Source organism: Ovis aries, chromosome 12 (assembly GCF_016772045.2).
Source record: "Ovis aries strain OAR_USU_Benz2616 breed Rambouillet chromosome 12, ARS-UI_Ramb_v3.0, whole genome shotgun sequence".
In the NCBI taxonomy this organism is placed as follows: Eukaryota; Metazoa; Chordata; class Mammalia; order Artiodactyla; family Bovidae; genus Ovis; species Ovis aries.
In genome coordinates, this window is record NC_056065.1 from 3,943,330 (window position 1) to 3,964,961 (window position 21,632).

At 41.3% G+C, this 21,632-nt stretch overlaps 1 protein-coding gene across 7 annotated transcripts in view; it reads left to right on the forward strand.

Moving 5' to 3' along the window:
• Positions 1-21,632, forward strand: part of SRGAP2 (SLIT-ROBO Rho GTPase activating protein 2) — a 256,602-nt gene that overhangs the window by 127,758 nt on the left and 107,212 nt on the right. For all 7 annotated transcript variants that reach the window (XM_027976227.2, XM_027976229.2, XM_027976228.2 and 4 more), the window contains one exon: positions 5,015-5,177. In XM_027976227.2, the coding sequence (XP_027832028.1) occupies positions 5,015-5,177 (163 nt within the window). The remainder of the gene's footprint in view (positions 1-5,014; positions 5,178-21,632) is intronic.

Below are 21,632 nucleotides of genomic sequence, written 5' to 3' on the forward strand. Positions count from 1 at the left end.
TTGGTGGCTAAGTGTGTTGAATGTCCACCAACAGTTTAAGTTGAAGGAGAAGAACTGGGCTAATGTATTTGACGTTAATGATTCAACTGTACAGGTTTAGCTCTTTCAGTGCATGTATGATGATCACCTCGTCTGTGGATGCTTAGTTGGCTTGTGACTTTCTGGGCCTCCTTTTTTACTTTTTTTTTTCCTCTTTTTTTTTTTGACTCCAGAGTCATTCCCTCTCAATTACAATATTACATTTTCTTGATCTTCCTCCTTGAAAAAAATTTTTAAGTAAGAAAAATCCTTCTGGATATTTTGTCTGCTTTTTAGGGATTAGTGTTTGAGGAGGTTTGCAGCTGTTCAGCACATGCCTAAGGGATTCAGACCCTTTACTTTAAAGGCCCAAATATCACACAACCTAAGACTCCAGGGGCGGGGAAAGTAAAGAAACTGTACAAACAAATGATAGATGGAAAAGATATAAAGACAAATTTCAATCTCCTGACCAAACGAAGCTCCCTTGGCTCTAGCAGCCCCAAATAAAATCAAGCTGCAAAGCTGCTGAAGCAGGAAACCACTCTAGCGGAACCTTAATATGCTCCCTATGAAATCACGTCTCGTTGACTTGTTCATTTTCCAGCCTGAAGTGTGTTTCGCCTTTGTTCGTGTTGGCTGGGAAAATCATCTCTACAGCAGAGTTGTGTTCCCCTCCTTCCACATGCCCCATACCTCTCCCACATCACTGTCCCAAAATAAATAAATGAATTAATTAAAACACCTCTGTTGGAAGGAGAAATAAGTCCAAAGAACTTATAAGTCCAAACTCAAATAAGAAATAAGTCCAAACTCAAAGAACCAAAAATATTATATGAAAGCTACATTAATAGTAAAAGAGAGTGGGAAATCCTGGGAGAAACAGACAGCGGAGTCTAATATTATTTTGTTTTAGGGCCAGACTCCTTTTTTAAAACAAAGATTTTACACAGAGCTCTCATATATGCAGCAGATTAAAGCAGTGTTTTATTGGTGTAAATCTACTTTTGAAGTACCAATTTATAATCAGAGGGAACAGTGAGGCTGGGTTTATGAACCCCGATTATGAATCAGAGTTATAAGTTTATATCAGTTTCAGCATCAAAGTTATTTTAGGTGCTGGTTTGTGTTGTTTGGCATCAAGAAATCCTGACTCATACAGATGAGTTGTCATAATCTTGAGATAGTTTTAAATTGATTTAGATGCTTGAAAAAGAAGGATGGTTCTTGTTTTAAATTTGAATCACTGACATTACCTAGAAGCTATTCCCATTCTCCTTCATCAGTATTAACTGGATAAATGGGAATGTTTAATAACCTTTACAGCATTGGTAATGAAATCAGGTGATACTGAGTGCGTTTACCCTTCTTACCCAGCCGTGGTCTACCAGGGGCCCAGCAGAGGCCCCCGAGCCTTCTGTGGCATGTGGTTGAACTTGGCCACTGTGTGTCAAATCAGGTTAACCCGAATAGCTTTAACCCAAGGAGACACGTACGTTGAATTAAAAATAAAAACTAAACCTGTACAGAGCAACATTCGTTCTAATTGATAGCATATTTTTCAACAGTCTGGACCCATACATTGATTCTTTATTCCAAAACACGCATATAACAAAGCTCACGTGGGCAGCCTATGAGACATTGGTGGAATCTGCTGCAGGGAAACTGGGTCCTGGGCCCCTTACATATTTCAGTAGAGGTTGCTCATTTGAATGGGTGTATTACAGTTGTTTGAAATTGAAATGTAATGTTCTGTAATTCCAGCATTTCTCAGAACGCATCATTAAAGCTCCTACTCACCGAAACTAATAATGGCTGTCCCACCACATGCTATAAGTGTGGAAATAAATGCATGTGGTGAAAATATGGATACTTGTAGCACCTTAGAAGTTCTGACTAAGTATAAATTTATGAGTGGTGAGTGATAAGGCATTTTAAAAGATTCCCACCTCTTCTCATCCTTTTGAATTTATCTTTGTTTCCTCGAGGCTCTGCATCCTGTTCCATGGTACTGGGCAGGTTTCGCCTCTCCTGCCTCCACCTGTGATCTGTGATGGATCCAGTGCATGGTGGACGAGCCGGCCCCTGTGCCTCTAGCCTTCTGTGGTATTATAGGTCTTTCTTTGTCTCCCAGCTGTATTGTGATAGTATCACTTTTATAACCACAAAAGCACCTACTACTGTACTTTGTCCGTTTAAAGCGCAGATGTTTGTACACTTATAAATTCGAAATGTAGCGCTGTTTTTATGTATGTAGACTGTCATAGAGAAGAACAAAGAGGGACCACCAACCCACAAGGAACAGATTGAAACCAGTTGTAAAGTTAAGGTCACGTGAGATCTGCCCCTTTAAAAAGTGTGTGCATTTGTGTGGTATATCCAGGCTTACTGAGGACATGGATGTCTTGTCACCCAGTAAAAATTAGGTTATTTAGGATTTTGTAACCGGGGGCTGATTTGGAATCAGTTTGAAAGTTCTCTTGCAGTGGAAACATCGAATGTTGCTGAATGTCTGTGCTCTGATCTCACTGTTTTGAATTTAGGATTGTTTCCTATTTACCTCTTTTTTGTCCCCAGGCGCTAGAAATTTTGAAAGGAGTGAACTAATTACATGTATCTCTCTCTTGGTTAGTATATATTTTAAATTTCCATAGAACTCTTTTAATTTTCCTAGAAAGTGGATACAGTTGTTATCACAGTAATGAGCACATACGTGATAGGGACTTTGACGCAGAAGCACGGTGCCTGAGGCAGGGGCTGAGGGTAGAGGGCAGGTATAAAGTAGTTTCATACTGTTCATGGGGTTCTCAAGGCAAGAATACTGAAGTGGTTTGCCATTCCCTTCTCCAGTGCAAACTCCGGGAGTTGGTGATGGACAGGGAAGCCTGGCGTGCTATAGTCCCTGGGGTTGCAAAGAGTCAGACGCGACTGAGTGACTGAACTGACTGAACTGATAAAGCAATTTCAGTTTGGACTCTTAATATTCATTGGTTTGGAGCAGCCTCTTAGTACTGTTTAGACAGATATTTTGATTTAATGGTCTGGTGTGTTCACAAGCCCAGAGAAGGCAATGGCAGCCCACTTCAGTACTCTTGCCTGGAAAATCCCATGGACGTAGGAGCCTGGTAGGCTGCAGTCCATGGGGTCGCTAAGAGTTGGACATGACTGAGTGACTTCACTTTCACTTTTTACTTTCCTGCATTGGAGAAGGAAATGGCAACCCACTCCAGTGTTCTTGCCTGGAGAATCCCAGGGACGGGGGAGCCTGGTGGGCTGCCGTCTGTGGGGTCGCACAGAGTTGGACACGACTGAAGCGACTTAGCAGCAGCAGCCCCACCAGTTCAGAAGACAGAGTAGGTGTGGTGTGATTATTTGTTAATGGTTACCTTACATCTAAATTGAAACAGCTCCTTTAAGTTGACTTCTGCCCTACAAGTCTCAGGTGCCTGGCGCAAGAAGGGAGATGGTGCAGGCTCTATAACCAAGCCATTCACAGCTTGCTTTCTTTGCATTAAGAGTCTGACTGTAGGGGAGGCGGGAGGGGAAATGGGAACAAACAAGGTGTGATACTTTGCAGTGGTTAAGAGCATTCTCTTTGCAATTACAGGGCTTCTGCTTGAATTCCAGCATTGCCACTTTTTAGCTCTGTGAACTTGAACAAGATATTGTAACCTTTCTTAGTCCAGCTTTTCCTCATCTGCTGAATGTGGTTGATAACCCCCACTTCGTCAGGTTTTGTAGGGTTCAAATTAAACAACAGGAGTATAGGGCCCAGCCATATGCCAAGTACTCAGTAAGCTCTTGATAAATAGCCCTACCTTCTATTTCTTTCCTTAAAGAAATCCACGTTGCAGATGCAAAACTTTCTGTTGCTTTAGTTAGTGCTGGGAGCTGATTATCTCATCAATAACTTTTTGAGATCACATCCTTTGCAGTAGAAATGAGCGTCGCGGTTTAGTGCTTTACTGCTCCACTCAGGCTGGTAACGTCCTCACAGTACACGGCGCAGATAACGGTTTATGCTCTTGGTTGTACGGGACATGAGAAAATGGCTCAGTCAATGAAATCAGACCTCCATGAATGTGTTCTGTGGGACTGAAGAATTTTCAGTGACTTTTTCATGGCAAATGCGTCCACAGCTGTCTTCACTGAATCCTGTGGGAGAGAAATGTGAGGGATTTAGACTGTAGCTTAGATTTTGTCTAGAGACTAACTTTTGCCTGTAATCCTAGACACAAACCAAATATTGTAGTGGTTGAGGTCATGACATTTGGAGTCAGACCTCCTAGAATCATCCTAGTCAGTACAGAACTGTGGTCTGGTCCCTGACTCCCTTTTACTGTCTCTGTGACTCCTTACTAGCTGTGGGCAAGTGACAACTCTCTGAATATGTGTTGATTTGTTTTTTTTAATCAGTGAAATAAGGATAATAGTAATTCTTTTCTGACAACAAGATGATGGAGCTTAGATGAGATAATGTATATAAAGCTTTTACCAAGTTTCTAGAACACACAGGTATGAATGCTAAGTCGCTTCAGTTGTGCCAGACTCTGCGACAGGATGCACTGTAGCCTGCCAGGCTCCTCTGTCTGTGGGATTCTCCAGGCAAGAATACTGCAGTGGGTCACCATTTCCTCTTTCAGGGGATCTTCCTGACCCAGGGATCGAACCCGTGTCTCTTATGTCTCCTGCATTGGCAGGCGGGTTCTTTACCACTAATGCTACCTTCTAGAACATAATAGATGCTCCACAGATAATCCCACTTCTCTTCTTTCCTTCTTCCTATCACTGCCTTCTCCTTCTTCTTCTTCTTTTCTCCCTTTTTCCTCCACTGAGCTTTCAGTAAAAGAGAGAACTAGAGGTGCAGCTTCAGGAAAGGCATCTTTATTTCTGGTTTGGCTCTGATTGCTATGATTTTGTGACATGGACTGTAGTCAGAGATGTTGACCCTGCCTGTTCACCAATGCTGATTTGTTTTCTTGCCGTTTCTCTGCAGGAAGGATCAGAATGTTCTCTCTCCAGTCAACTGCTGGAATCTCCTCTTAAACCAGGTGAAGCGGGAGAGCAGGGACCACACCACGCTGAGTGACATCTACCTGAATAATATCATTCCCCGGTTCGTCCAGGTCAGCGAGGACTCAGGAAGGCTCTTTAAAAAGGTAAATAGGCTATTTCTAACCACAGACACCATCTCGCAAATAAGAGAAAGAAGGTCTTATTGGCCCACTTAAAAGGCTTTCCATGGGTCTTGCCCTAAAAACGTACTTATGGAGAGAAAACATTGAACTGGCTTCCTTTCTCAGATGTTTTATAGCAGCCCTGGGAAAGGAACCATTTGCAAGGTGCAACCCCAGGTCTGGCAGCATAATTCATAATTTGTGACTATTAATAATGACCGTATTTGGTTAATTTCCTAAGTGATTTGTGAAGCTGTTGCGATTCAGAGATGTTCTGTGTGGTTTTATGATTTCCTCTTCTAATTCATCTAGCACATCCGTGTATGTTTATGTTTTTAGTTTAGTTCTATTTCCAAGTTCTCATCTTGGCCAAGGTGAACTCATGAATTTGGTAATTCTTATCAGGGCATATCTTTGTCTTTGGTCCCTGAATGTGGGTTGTTTTTTTTTTTTTTTTTTCTTTTTTTCGGTGCTCCCAGGTGGAACTTGAACCCATCCCTGAATGTTTTCTGAAGCTCAATTGTTCGTCACAATTCCTTGGCTATAGGTCAAAAATTTTGACTAAGGAAAGACTTAGAATTAATTGTGATAATCTTAGGAAATTTGTGCCAAATTCACCTGCCAATAGTGGAACTAGCCTTTTGGAAACCAAGGAAGCTCTTTTCTAAGCTCTCAACCTGAGCTCTTAATGGTGTCATTTATTCATAACTTTTGGTTACAAATGGTGGCAAACACACCAACCATTGTACATGATGTACCATGTCTAACATTCAAGCTCTGACATTTCCAAAAGATTTTTTAGAAGGTGAATAACCTTCCCACAAGTGATATGTAAAAAGAGGATGTATTTATATAGAGGGGTATCATTGGTTTCGTACATAGAGAATTCACTGGTTTCCAGTTGACAAAACCAGTGTTAAAATATGAGGCTAGGGGAGAATGGACTTCAGTAAATAAGACTGTGGTCCATAGTAGCCTTAGCTCTTGATCAGTTTTCTGATTCTTAACATTAGGAAGTATACAGAGCTCAGTAGGTCTGGAATTAGAACCCAATTTCTTCTTTTTTTATGAGCATGAAAAAAGAACTTCTTTAGAATTGTCCATCTACATAATTGCATCTGTGAAGGGGCTTTCCCTGTGTCGTCCAGATAGGATATTAAGAGTAAAATCATCTGAAAATGAAAGAAGGAAGAGAAAGATAACTCCTTGCAGAGCTCACTGGCTATTTTTAGTGGCCCGGCTGTGCTGTGGTTGGGCCCGTACTTCATTTAGGGGCGAGGGCACTTTTCACCGTCTCCTCATGCTTCCTAGCATCTGCTCCAGCTTGCTTGTCATTAACTTAAATTATTCTGTAACATTTGGTGACATTGTATGTGACTAAAATTAATGACTACAGTTAATAATACTGTATTCAATTCTGGAACACTGCTAAGAGAGTAGATTTCAGGGGCTCTTTTCCTACACACAAAAAAGGTAACTATGTGATGAGGTGATACATTATCTTGATTGTAGTAATCATTTCACTGTGTGTGTGTATACTAAATCATTTTGTACACCTGAAATATATAGAATTTGTATTAAAAAATTTTTTAAACCTTAGATGGAACCAGTGATCAGATACCACTTCTCTACCATCTTGACAGACACTTAGACCATCTCGAGAAGAAAAGGGGTTGATGGATAGTGTCCTCCTCTATTTCCTCTGTCCATCTGAGAAGAAATTTTTATGAGAAATGTTTAGCTATCTAGACTTCACCCCATCTCTCAGCTCCCTTTTCTCCAGTTTCAGAAGGTTAGAGAAGAACCAAGCTGAGAGAATCTTATAACCCCTCCAGATTTTAGAGATGTTTGTGCCAAAGGCAGTCAGTTATCAAAGCCGCAAGTGTCCCTGGTTCTGCAAACGCCATTCACATTTCACCAAAGGCCTAAGTGCATGGCGTGTATATAAAACATGGCGTGTACCCCCATCCACTCATGAATGATATTCCGAGCTTTGTCTAAGCATTGACCTCCTTAAGCAATGCATTTTTATGCTGAGGGTGTAAGGAAGAATTTCTAATTAATCACTGGATTGTTTATATATTACATTTCATTGAAGAAAAGTGAATATATCATCGGCTTAAAGCTAAATGCATCTGTATAAACTGAAAATACCTGGTAACCAGCTTCCAGCTCAAGAAACAGAATATTTCAGTACCCCCAGAAGCCCCCTCATGCTCCTTTCCTGTCACTAAGGGATTGGGAGGCGTGTCCCCAGCCCCTCAGAATAGCATCACTCCTGACCTTTCACAGCAGAGACTAGTTTTGCTCAGTTTCATACTTTATATAAATAGAATCTTGCAGTGTGTACTCTTTTGTGTCTGGTTTTTCTCATTCAGCATTGTATTTGTGAGATTTGTTCATATTGTTGTAGGTAGTTGTAGATCATGTGACTTTCTCTTGATCTTTATAACTTTTCATCGGTTAAATTATAGTGGATTAGAGATATCCTTAGGATTGTCAAATAACCGATGTTTACCATCCCACAGGGTGAATAACCTCTTTTCTTTCTCCCCTGGGGTCCAATGTAGGCAGAGAACTCTAAGGTAGAAACTAGCTTGGCTGACCCTAAGAACAGATTAATTCTGTTTGGATGAGAAGCCCTCTGCTTTCTAGTAATGGGCAAAGAAGCAGTTTCTCTCCATCCCTCACAGTTTCAGTCTCCTTTGCTTAGAGTGTGTTGCACATGAAGAATTAGGATCCCACAGGTTGAGCTATAGTAATCGGATAAGAGAACCGAGGCGTGTCCCTGGCCACCCTGGCAGTTTCGTGACGCTTCTTGGGGCTTGCTTTATGCTCTTAAAGCAGAGCCCTTCCCTAAGAGATTCTTTCTCTTGGGCTCAGCTTAGCCAGTAACTCTGAAACTCTGGACAATTCTTTCTTTTTTCTCTGCCTTAGTTCTCTCAAGTTTAAAGAAAACTGAGCTATAGGACCTTCATTCTGCCTCTGAAATCTAAGGCACTGTAACTGTATGGTAACAAGGACATCCTACCCTGGGGGCTTCCTTCTGGTTGCTGGGTGACCTTTGTTACACTGTGATAAGGTAAGCTGCAATCCCTGAGATAAGGACGGACAAAAGTGCGTGTGGGTGTAGAGAAGGGGCTTGCTTAAGCAATGGAAGGCCACGTTTCTTAAAAGATTGAAGTATTGTTTCAGATTCTTTTATCTATAATGGCCAGCAACCAAGAGATACCACACTGAAATCCAAATATGTAGAATAAATACACCTCTTGTTTTACCTGTAAATTTGGTTCCAGTAGCAAAAGGAAAAGCCCACATTTCTCTGGAGACACAAGGAAAATGTACCTTTATTTCCGGTTCAGCTGTGGACACCTGAAAATTTACCAGTATTTTACGTGAATTTGAATCTTCTGCTTGTCACTGGGAAAAGTCAGGGCTTTTCTTCCTTTAAAGAAATTTATTTTAATCTATAAAACTTAATGATTCTCTGGTAAAGGTTATAAATCATCAGAACCAAAATTTTTGAACGCTTGTGTGGTAGGTACAGTGTTAAGCACTTTGTATGCCTTATCTTATTGAATCCTTATAACCCTTGTATAAGTGTTACCCTTATTTTATGGAGGAAGAAACTGAGGCTTGGAGAGATTAAGCAAGAAAAGAAATGAGGCTGGTATTTAAATACAGCCATCAGGCTCCAGAACCCGAGGTTTTCCACCTACATGTTCTATTAGGCCTCTCCAGGTATTGTATGCAGAGTAGAGGGTACTCTGGCTTTTCTTGCTCTTTTTCATTGAATCCAGATATTTCACTTAGTTACAGAATTAAACTAACTTCTTCTTTAGCACGCAACCCTTCAAAGGATCTGGAGGTGTTAAACCTCAACCTTCAGTTGTTTCTCCTACCTGGTGTCTGGGCAAGCACCTGATGGTGAAAGTGAAATAGGGCAGCAGGTTTTTCTCCCTAGGGGCAGAATCTCTAGTAAGAGGGGAACAAAGACTCATTAAAGATGAGAGCTGCCCGAAAACCTGACTAGAAGCTAACTCAGCTAATTTGGGAATGTCAGGGTGGCTGCACAATTGGCCCCTCTTTGCTGTGGACCCCCTTAAGGGATGCTCCCTGCTGGCCCTCTGGTTTGTGGTTATGTCTGCTGGGACATATTTCACATGTTGCCTGAAGTCCTGGTAGAGATTCCTTTAGCTAAATATAACATGTAAAGAAAGTAGCCTCCTGTCCGCAACTTAGAAACAGGCGCACTTTGTCTAAGACTCCAGGGGAAATTGAGCCCGTTTGGTGCTCCTGACATCTCCTTTCATGTTATGAAAGCTTAGTCTGTCTAACCCCTGTTGGAACCAGGGTCTGGGCAAATATTATTGCTGCCACCTTCATTTGTTTAATGCGGTGGCTTCAAAAACAAATTCTACCAACTCTGACTTTCAGCTCCATCTCGTCTCTTTGCAGGGCATGTCTTACTAAAGGATCCCACCAAGAAGAGAAATCGTTTCTCTCACTCTCTTAGTTTAAACTGAAATAAACTTGGATGTGCTTTTTCCCACCAGGGAGAAGACCACCCTGTTCTCTCTCCCCTCCCTCACTTAGCTGGGACACTTTAGACGTACCTCCAACTTGGCTTTTCCAGTCACACTTTCTAGCCCTTAACAGCTGTTTACTCTTAGGCTTGGAAGGCAGTCAGTTCAGACAGTCCTAAGGCTGAATTTTATTCTGCCTGTTATGGTATTTCAGGTAACTGTTTTATCTTTATTACCCGAAGGATCTATGGCAGAAAGTCAGGTTAAATTGAGAAAGCTAGGTCAGATTCCCAATAGACCAGTAGTTCTCAACTTCTTCTTTTCAAGAGAGTCACTTGGGAAGTGTTTTTTTTTTTTAATCTTTGCGACCTTGAAGAGACAAAGATTTCTTAGGATATCAAAAGCATGAACTATGAAAGAAAAAAAGAAAAAATGGACTTCATCAATTCTTAGACTTTTATTCTTGGAAAGATTTTGTTAAGAAAATGCAAAATAAGCCATAGGACGGGGAGACTGTATTTGCAATACACAAGACTCAATAAGAAGAAGATGGAATACCCAAATTTTTTTAAACAGGTAAAAGGTTTTAATAGACACATTCACCAAAGAAGATATATATAAATGGCTAGTAAGCTCATGAAAAGATGCGCAATGTCATTACTCATCAGGGAAATGCAAATTAAAGCCACTATAAAGACATAGATTCTAGTGCTAGTAGATTCTAGTGCTATATACGCACTAAAATGGTTGAAATTAAGAAGACTGACAATACCATTAGAATGGATGGAATTCTCATATGTTGCTGGTAAAAAATCTAAAAAGGTACAACTGTTTTGGAAAAATAGTTTGGCAGTTTCTTATGAAGTTAATAATGTACTTAACCATATGACCCATCAATTCTATATCTATGTGTTTATCCAAGAGAAATAAAAGTATATATCTACACAAAAACTTGTACCTGGATATTCATAATAGCTTTTGTTGTAGGCTGAATAATGCTCCCACCCCCAAAGATGTCCCTGTTCTAATCCCTAGAACCTGTGGATGTTGTTGAACTTTATCCATAAGTCTTTGCACATATGATGAATTTGAAGATCTTAGGATGTGGATTTAATTCTTGTTTACATAAGTGGGTCCTAAATGCAATCACCAAGTGTCCTTAAAAAAGGGAGATGGAGGGAGATTGCAGGCAAAAGAGAGGAAGGCCATGTGAGAGAAGTGGAAGGAAGGAAGCAAAGTCACAGAGAAGATGCTAGGCCACTGGCTTTGAATATGGAGCCGAGGAGCTCGGCTCTAGATGCTAGGAAAGGAAATTGAGAGCCTCGCTGCTGATACCATTTGGCCCAGTAAAATTGGTTTTGAACATCTGATCTCCAAAACTATACAAGAGTAAATGTGTGTTGTTTCAAGCCACCAGGTTTGTAGTAATTTGTTATGGCCACTGTAGGAAACTAATATTTTATTTATTAGAGCCAAAAACTGGTCACAACTCAAATATCCATCAACAGATGAATAAGCATATTGTAGAGAATCATACTGTGGTGTGTCCATATATCAATACTAGTCGGCAATAGGAAGAAATGAAATGCTGTTGGATACAATAATGCAGATGAACTCACGCAACATTCTATTGATAAAAAGAAGCCAGACATTATGAACACGTTCCGTATGATTCCATTTATATGAAATCTTATAAAAGATAACTCTAATATATAGTGATAGAAAGTAAATCAGTGATGGCTTTGGGGCCAGAGTGGGGATGGGGCCGACTGCAAAGGAATACAAGGGGACTGGGGGTTGTGGAAATGTCTTACACTCTTCATTAGGGCTGTGTGCATTTGCCAGAAGGTGTCATCGATATACTCAGAATGTATCCATTTTATTGTATTCAAATTATGCCTCAGTAAAATTGATTTCAAAGATAATGAAAGAATACTATGCTAAGGCTCCACTTCAGGAGAGTTGAATCATGGTCTCTAGGAAAGACCCCAGCTGATCCTTGCATATAATCAGGGTTGAGAATCACTGCTGTAGATACCCTGGTTTCCATCCCGGGGAAACCCAAGAGCACAGAGGAATATGTGAAGCAGTGAGATCCTGTCCGTCTGTCTGTGAGCCACGTTTTCCCCTGCTGCAGACAGTGCTGAAGCATCTAGGTCAGTTTGTCTAGGCTGCCCATTGCAGTTTACCTTTATTCTTGGAGGATGACAATGGGTGAATCTGGCTTTAGGGGTCCCCCTGAAAATAGGAGATGCAAGAAGGGTGCTGAGGAAGAATCATAACAGGACCAATTAGTGATTGTCTCCAGGACCCTGAGGTGTTAGACATGTCCTTTTCCCGTGAGATCAGTCAGAAGAGAATTACCATGACCGGTCAGCTTTTCTCTGGCCAAGGAAATGGCTCTGGCAGTAAAACAAGTTAAAAGGTGATTTGAAACTAAAAGCAGTACTTGTTACCTGCTGCTGCTGCTGCTGCTGCTGCTGCTGCTGCTGCTGCGTCGCTTCAGTTGTGTCCGACTCTGTGTGACCCCATAGACGGCAGCCCACCAGGCTCCCCCGTCCCTGGGATTCTCCAGGCAAGAACACTGGAGTGGGTTGCCGTTTCCTTCTCTACTACTACCTGTTTATCCCCTTTGGATAGGACTTCCTATGGAGTCTTTGAGTCTAGCTGTTTGGCATATATGAGGGGAGAGGATGATGACTCACCACCATGTTCTGTGGTGGTGGTGGTGTCATAACTGGGAGGAGAAGAAATGACCTATGGCGCTGGTAGAGTTGAATGTCCCTGATCGGTACCATAGATGGAATGTATGAAGAAAGCAGTAGGTTTCCAAAGGTTTCGTTCTGCCCTCTTGAGAACAGGTTTGACCTAAAGACGTTTCTGGGGGAAGGAGTAGATGATTGACTTACCCCTCCCTCTCTTCCCCAGTCCACCCTACAGCTTCTCCTCCACAGAACTCAGTATCGATTGCTGATTAAATTTCCCCCCTGTTCTAACAAGGTCACTAACAGCGGTGTGTGGTGCTTTATAGACAGCTGTTACCATTGCCCAATTTATCTTGTTGGTAGCAAAACTCTGTTCCAATTAATTGAGCTTTATTCTCTCATATCTGATGAAGAGATCCCCTTTGGAAAAAAAGAATAGGATGTGAAGCTGAGCTTATTTGAGTAGGGAATGGAAGGCTGCCAGCTACTTCAAAGGTATCTCTGATGATAGGGGGGTGTCAGGTTTGCTGCCAAAGCCAGCATTGAGGGGAGCTTTGTGCTTAGTGCTGTTTGTGGCATCTTAGCTTTGGTTTCTGTGACACTGGGTCAGAAGCATCTGTATCCTCCTCCCTGGGGCTTCTCTCTGGGTGTCCCAGGGTTCTTTTGGCCTTAGGAAGATTCAACTAAGAGGGAATGTGTGCATCAAAGATGCCTGCTTTGACTAAGGTTAGTTTATACATTGCCTCTTAGGTGCTTCAGTTCTCAGGTATATATGTGCCTTTTTTGAAAGAGCACAAGGTGCTCTGTGTAATGGTACTCCATCTTCATAAATCAAGGGGTGGTTAAGAGTATCAGAAGAGCAATTTTAAATTACGGAAAAGAGAGATGTAGTGGACAAAAAGCAAAAATGTCTCCATGCCACCTTGTATGTACCGGGATACTACCTTAAACTAGGAAAGCATGTAGTCAAGAAATATTATAGTGAAAACTATATACACACCATTATGCTAGTGCTAAAGAGAACTTGAAATCAATTGAGGAGGAAGATTTGACCCCAGGGGGCTTTTCAGTCCATTTAAAGCTCCCAAAACTTTCTATGGGAAGATGATAAGAATACTAATAAATAACGAGCTTTCTTGAAATGCTTATATACTTTTATTGTTGTTTCTTAGTCACTCAGTCGTGTCCAACTCTTTTACGACCCCATGTACTGTAGTCCACCAGGCTCCTCTGTCCATGGGATTCTCCAGGCAAGAATACTGGAGTGGGTTATTTCCTTCTTCAGGGGATCTTCCCAACCCAGGGATCAAACCCTCGTCTCCTGCATTGACAGGCATGTTCTTTACTGCTAAGCCATCAGGGAAGCCCTTTATATACCGTGCTGCTGCTGCTAAGTCACTTCAGTCGTGTCCGACCCTGTGCGACCCCATAGACAGCAGCCCACCAGGCTCCTCTGTAGGAGGCCCTAAATATATTTTCTCTAGTCTTTCCATCTATTTTGAAACGTTTTTTTCCCTTAGCTTTTTACATAAGTATAAAGCTGTTAGAAAAAGTGCTTGTATTGTAAAGTGTACAGCTCTATGAATTTTTACAAATGGAATCAAATGGTTAATTATTACCCAGATAAAGAAAAGAATGTTCCCAGTATCCCGTGAGCCCCCTTTTTTGCCCCTTTCCATTCATTATCCTCTGAAAGCCACTAGCCTGACTTCTAACACAATATAAGTATTTGCTGTTTTTGAAAAAATATATATATATAAACGGAATTTTATTTTTTCAGCTATTTAACTATGGCATGGAATTTTATTTTTTCAGCTATTTAACTATGGCATTTTTTCCTTCCCTTGTTTCTACTGTTTATTATGAGAAGTCAGCTATGATTCTTATTGTTGTTCTCCTGGATATGTTTTGGGGGATTCGGCGGCTGCTTTTAATATTTCTTCTTTTTTTAACGTTTATTTATTTTTGACTGCTCAGAGTCTTTGTTGACGTGAATGGACTTTCTCTAGTTACGGTGAGCAGAGGCTGCTCTCTCGTCGCGGCGTATGGACTTATCGCAGTGGCTTCTCTCTTTGCGGAGCACGGGCTCTGGGCTGCACAGGTGTCCCTGGTTGTGGGGCAAAGGCTTAGTTGTCCCTGCAGCACGTGGAATCTTCCCAGACCAGGGATCAACCCCGTGAACCCTGCATTGGCAGATGATTCTTAGCCACTGGACTACCAGGACAATCCTATTTTTTATCTTTGGTTTTTAGCAATTTGACTATGAGTCTAAAAGTGGTGTTCATTTTTTTTTTTTTAATTTGACCGGGATAAGTACAATATCTAAATAGCCTGGATCCATAGACAGTGGTTCTACCTCAATTTGGGAACAATTATGGGAAATATTTTTTCTGTCCTGCTTTCTCTTCTGCTTTGACTCCAACCGCACACTTGTTGGACTGCTTGATACAGGCCCGCAGGTCATTGAGCTCTTTTTCCCCTGTGTGCTTCAGTCTAGATAATTTCTAAAGTTTACTGATCCTTTCTTCTTGTATCCAATCTGCTATTCATACCATCCAGTACATTTTTAATTTCAGCTGTTATATTTTTCAGTTTTATGATTTCCATTTGGTTCTTCATTTTTTTCTTACAGTTTCCGTAGAACTCCTGAAAGTACCCTTCTCTTCATCTATGATTTTTAAAACATATTTGGCAATTATTTAAAAATTCTTGTCTGCTGTCTTCAGCATCTACATCATCTGTGGCTCTTTTCTATTTAGTATTGACTTTTTCCTCTTGACCATGAATAACATTTATTTTTCCACATCTACTAACATTTTATTTCGTATTAGACATTGTAGATGTCATTATTGAGATTCTTATTGTGTTTAATCCTCCTCTGCAGAGTGTTAAGTTTTGATCTACTAGGCAGTTAAATTGGTCACCTTGAGCTTCTAGGGAACTGGTTTTATGCCTTGTTAAAATGGGTCTATTTTGGTTTTGCCTGTAGTTCTGAAACATGTTCTATACACATAAATTATGACCTTTCTGGGGTTCCCATGGAAAGCCCAGGATGTTTATCAAGCCCTCTAACTTGTCAGGCTTTGAACTCCAAAGCCCATCTCCCCTACAGTGGCAGTAGCTAGGATGACCAGCAGTCCTGGTTTGCCTGGGGGGTGAGAAGGGAGTTCCTGGGATATGAGACTTTCAGTTTTATCCATTCTACTGTTGATGACATTTGGATAAGTTTCCGCTTTGAGGCTATTATGAATAATGCTTCTATGCACATAATTTTAGAAAGTTATTTTTCCTCCCACTGTATAATTAAAAAAACTAAAGCTCACATTGGTAAAATGCTCTTTTGTAAGACCAAGGAGAGGTGACATTGGAATTTGAAATCCCATGCTCTTTCTACAGCATCACCCTGCCACTCACGTTTCAGGATTTATAGGTGCCATCCTTAAAACATAGTTATTGCTCATATTGTTGAGCCTGGTCACAATCTGAGCTTTGATGACAGTGAATTCAAAACCTGCTTCTCTCTCCCCGTTTCCCCTTTTCCCCTTCTCTGTTTTCCTCTCTCTTCCTTCTTACTTTCTGTTCTTTTGAATAATCTTTTAAATTTTTATAGCACATGTGCACTGCAGAAATGAGAAAATATCAAGAAGCAAAAATATGATAACTAAAAAGCGGATTGTATTGTATATACTATTTTATAATCTACTATTTTAGTCAAAATCTCCACTTACCCATTTCAGTAAATTTTCGTTTCATCTAATGTGCAAACCATGTAAACATTTACCTAATTGTCCTAGAATGTCCTTGACACCTGGTTTTCCCAAGCTAGTATCTAATACACCATGGTTTTATGTCCCTTAAGTCTCCTTTAATCTAGTACTGTTTCTTTGCCATGACACTGATTTGTTGCGCAGACCACGCCAGTGTCCTGCAGATTCTCCTCCTTCTAGATTTGCCTACTTGCTTCCTTGTTTTGTTATTTAACTTCTTCCCATATCCTGTATTTCCTGTAAATTGGAAGGTGGTTCTATAGGCCAAACCTATTCATGATATATATTTTCGACTAGAATATTTAGTAGGAGATGTTGGATACTTCATATTGCATCACATCAGGAAATAAACCCACCAGTAATGATGCCACTATTGGCCACCCCCCAGATTAGGATGATAGTCTGAAGCCTCTATTTTGCAGCCATATTTTTCTCACACAGTAAAATGCCTGTTGTATGGTATTATTTATAGTGCTATCATACATATTTTGGGTGCCAGTTCAGTTGTTCATCTGATATTTTTTACCATCAATTGATAATCTCTGTACTTCTTTTATTTGATTACAAGATGCTGCTCTGAGAAAAGATTACTAATATAATTCATCAGGCACCATGAAAATAGATAGAGTTTGTAAAACTGTATTACTCCCAGGAGAAACTACACTAATGGTGTAGAAGCTGGCTAGGTATCAGTTGTTTATTATAAGACTCACAGCAATAATAAAAATAAAAACTATAACTAATACTAAAAGGACTGATGCTGAAGCTGAAGCTCCAATACTTTGGCCACCTGATGCGAAGAACTGACTCATTCGAAAAGACCCTGATGCTGGGAAAGATTGAAGGCAGGAGGAGAAGGGGACGACAGAGGATGAGATGGTTGGATGTCATCACTGACTCGATGAACTTGAGTTTGAGCAAGCTCTGGGAGTTGGTGATGGACAGGGAAGCCTGGTGTGCTGCAGTCCATGGGGTAACAAAGAGTCAGACACGACTGAGTGACTGAACTGAAAGAAAAGAAGGAAAGAAAGTGAAGTCACTCAGTCGTGTCTGACTCTTTGCGACCCATGGACTGTAGCCTGCCAGGCTTCTCCATCCGCAGGACTTTGCAGGCAAGAATACTGGAGTGAGCTTCCAGTTCCTGCTCCAGAATATCTTCCCAACCCAGGGATCGAACCTGGGTCTCCCGCATTGCGGGCAGACGCTTCACCCTCTGAGCCACCAGGGAAACCCTGCTGACCACTACAAGAGTGGCAGCCATGCCTAAGGACTATGCTAAGCGCTTTATCTGTATTGACCTATTTAATCATCACAACAACCCTTTAAGGTGGTGGGCCGCCGTCTATGGGGTCGCACAGAGTCGGACACAACTGAAGTGACTTAGCAGCAGCAGCAGCAGCAGTGGTTCTATCATCTCCATTTATAGATAAGAACATGGGCAGAGGTTAAGCAGTTCATTCAAGGCCGTACAGCCAATTGGTGGCAGAATTGGGATTTGCAGCTACGTGGCCCACTTCCTCTGTGTCATCTCTTCATCACTGTGGTCTGCTCCCTCGCATGTAGAAAGGTAGCAGTCATTATATTGGGAAGTTAAAGGGCCAGTGCTTGTGAAAGGAATTAATGACTTGGGCATTCTGCAGCAATACCTTTGGGTACTTTTGCCAGGCCAGGATTTCCCTTGTGCTCTTCTGACTCAGCTTCTTGCCCAGCTTGTCCGGAGAGAAAATAGGTATCTGATTTCACCTCCCTCCTCGCCGGACTGGCTTCTTTTGATTCCCCTATTTGTCTTTGTCAGGAGTTTTCCTTTGAGTTTCTCCCTGCTTGTCTGAACATGATTTTTAATTAAAATGTGAAAAAAAAAATCTCCTTCTTTTGAGATAGCATCTTCAGTTTTTCCATTCTCTTCTTCTTTCCTTTAAGATACAGAACTTTTCAGATCTGATGGTTTTTCTACCTGATCATGCCCACCCCTTAGCCTTTTTGCTTTGTTTTTTTTCTTTTTCCGTCTTTGACTCTGTGCTCCACAAATCATTAGGGTCTCTATCCAGCTTTTCCTAGTATGTAGCCAACATGAAGCTTTCAGTTACTTGCTAATTTTGTCTGCACTAACTCTTGTCTTTGAGAGTCCATAGGAACTTATTTCTTACGAGCTCTTGGAATCATCCTGTGTTGAGCTAAGTAGTTATGGTTAAAGCCCAGGGACAAGACTGAGTAGCAGCATTTTCTGTCACCTTTGATTTGGAAGCAAACAAAAATCCCTTAGCTTAGTTTACTTTTTTCCCTAATTGTTAAAGTAATACATATTCTTCCAGCACATTGAAGGGAAAACAATAAGAAAATAATAATTACTTAGAATTAGTATTAACATTGTAAGGTGTATTTCTTTATAGTCTTTTTCTATGTGTATTTTTCTTTAGAAAATTAAGATTATATTGTAATTATTTTGTATAATTTTTTTCATTTACCATTTTAGCTGAACCTTTTTTCCGTGTCATTGCATCCTCTTTAAAAACGTGGCTTTTAATGATTAGACAGCATTCTATTTGCTGATTATCCCACAGCTCCTTCCTACATTCCTTATGGTTCTTTGGCTATGTTGTTTTATCAATCTGCTCGAATATGTTCTGGTATGTCCAGAAGCAATCCAGAATCTCATTTGTATCTTCCTGCAAGGCACTTGTTTGCAGGAATGCTTTCATTTGAAAATACCCTACTTCCACGTGATATAAGGCAAGGAAAGAGGGTTTCCCCTCTTCTTTTTTCCTCTTTTCTTCCTCTGTCTTCCTCGATCTCCGAGTTCAGCCTGGAGCCTAGACCTCAGACCTGTGGCTGACCTGGGTGCTGGCTGGCTCAGTGGAATTCTTTCACTATATTAGGTTTCAATTTCCTCATCTTTGCACTGGAGAATATTACTCATATGCTCACTTTTCCTTCCTAGAGTGTTTACACACACACGGGCGTGCGCGTGCACACACAGACTTCCCCAGTAGCTCAGAGGTAAAGAATCTGCCCGCAATGCAGGAGACGCGGGTTTGATCACTGGGTTGGAAAGATCCCCTAGAAGAGGGCATAGCAGCCCACTCCAGTATTCTTACCAGGAGAATTCCAGAGACAGAGGAGCCTGGTGAGCTATAAAGTACATGGGGTTGCAAAAGAGTCAGACGTGACTGAAGCGACTTGGTGCGTGCATGTGCGTGCACGCGCGCGCGCACACACACACACACACACACACACACACACACGAGAATATAATTTGTCCATTAAAAAAGCAAGATCCTCCCGTTTGTGACAAGGTGGATAAAGGAGGAAGGAGTTATGCGAAGCGAAATGAGCCAGACAAGTCAAGGTAAATGCTGTAGGGTATCATTTATATGTGGAACCCTTTCTCAGAAGGCCAGTTTCATAGACACAGAGAACAGAATGGTGGTTGCCAGGGGCTGAGGGATGAATGGGCCGACATAGCTTGAAGGGCACAAATGTTTAATTATAAGTTCTGAGGCTCTATAGCAAAGCATACAGTTAATAATATAGCATGTGTACTTGAAAGTTGCCGAGAGTAGATCTTAAGCCTTCTCGCTACACGCACAGAGAGTTAACTATGTGAGGTGGTAGATGTGCTAATTATCTTGATCTTGGTATTCATTCTACAATGTATATGTATATCAGATCATCACTTTGTAGACTTTCAGTTCAGTTCAGTTGCTCAGTCGTGTCTGACTCTTTGCAGCCCCATGGACTGCAGCACGCCAGGCCTCCCCGTCCATCACCAACTCCCAGAGTTTACTCAAACTCATGTCCATTGAGTTGGTGATGCCATCCAACCATCTCATCGTCTCTCGTTCCCTTCTCCTCCTGCCCCCAATCTTTCCCAGCACCAGGGTCTTTTCTAATGAGTCCGTTTTTCACATCAGGTGGCCAAAGTATTGGAGTTTCACCTTCAACATCAGTCCTTCGATGAATATCCAAGACTGATTTCCTTCAGGATGGACTGGTTGGATCTCCTTGCTGTTCAAGGGACTCTCAAGAGTCTTCTCCAACACCACAGTTCAAAACTATCAATTCTTTGGTGCTCAGCTTGCTTTATAGTTCAACTCTTCACATCCATACATGACTACTGGAAAAACTGTAGCCTTGACTAGATGGACCTTTATTGGCAAAGTAATGTCTCTGCTTTTGAATATGCTGTCTAGGTTGGTCATAACTTTCCTTCCAAGGAGTAAGCATCTTAATTTCATGGCTACACTTGCCATCTGCAGTGATTTTGGTGCCCAAAAAAATTAAGTCAGCCACTGTTTCCACTGTTTCCCCATCCATTTCCCATGAAGTGATGGGACCGGATGCCATGATCTTTGTTTTCTGAATGTTGAGCTTTAAGCCAACTTTTTCACTCTCCTCTTTCACTTTCATCAAGAGGCTCTTTAGTTCTTCTTCACTTTCTGCCATAAGGGTGGTGTCATCTGCATATCTGAGGTTATTGATATTTCTCCCAGCAATCTTGATTCCAGCTTATGCTTCCTCCAGCCCAGCGTTTCTCATGATGCACTCTGCATATAAGTTAAATAAGCAGGGTGACAGTATACAGCCTTGACGTACTCCTTTTCCTATTTGGAACCAGTCTGTTGTTCCATGTCCAGTTCTAACTATTGCTTCCTGACCCGCATACAGGTTTCTCAGGAGGCAGGTTAGGTGGTCTGGTATTCCCATCTCTTTCAGAATTTTCCACAGCTTACTGTGATCCACACAGTCATAGGCTTTGGCATAGTCAATAAAGCAGAAATAGATGTTTTTCTGGAACTCTTGCTCTTCCTATGATCCAATGGATATTGGCAATTTGATCTCTGGTTCCTCTGCCTTTTCTAAAACCAGCTTGAACATCTGGAAGTTCACGGTTCACATATTGCTGAAGCCTGGCTTGGAGAGTTTTGAGTATTACTTTACTAGCGTGTGAGATGAGTGCAATTGTGTGGTAGTTTGAGCATGCTTTGGCATTGCCTTTCTTTGGGATTGGAATGAAAACGGACCTTTTCCAGTCCTGTGGCCACTGCTGAGTTTTCCAAATTTGCTGGCATATTGAGTGCAGCACTTTCACAGCATCATCTTTTAGGATTTGAAATAGCTCAACCGGAATTCCATCACCTCCACCAGCTTTGTTCATAGTGATGCTTCCTAAGGCCCATTTGACTTCACATTCCAGGATGTCTAGCTCTAGGTGAGTGCTCACACGATGGTGGTTATCTGGGTCGTGAGGATCTTTTTTATAGTTCTTCTGTGTATTCTTGCCACCTCTTCTTAATATCTTCTGCTTCTGTTAGGTCCATACCATTTCTGTCCTTTATTGAGCCCATCTTTGCATGAAATGTTCCCTTAATATCTCTAATTTTCTTGAAGAGATCTCTAGTCTTTCCCATTGTGTTGTTTTCCTCTGTTTCTTTGCACTGA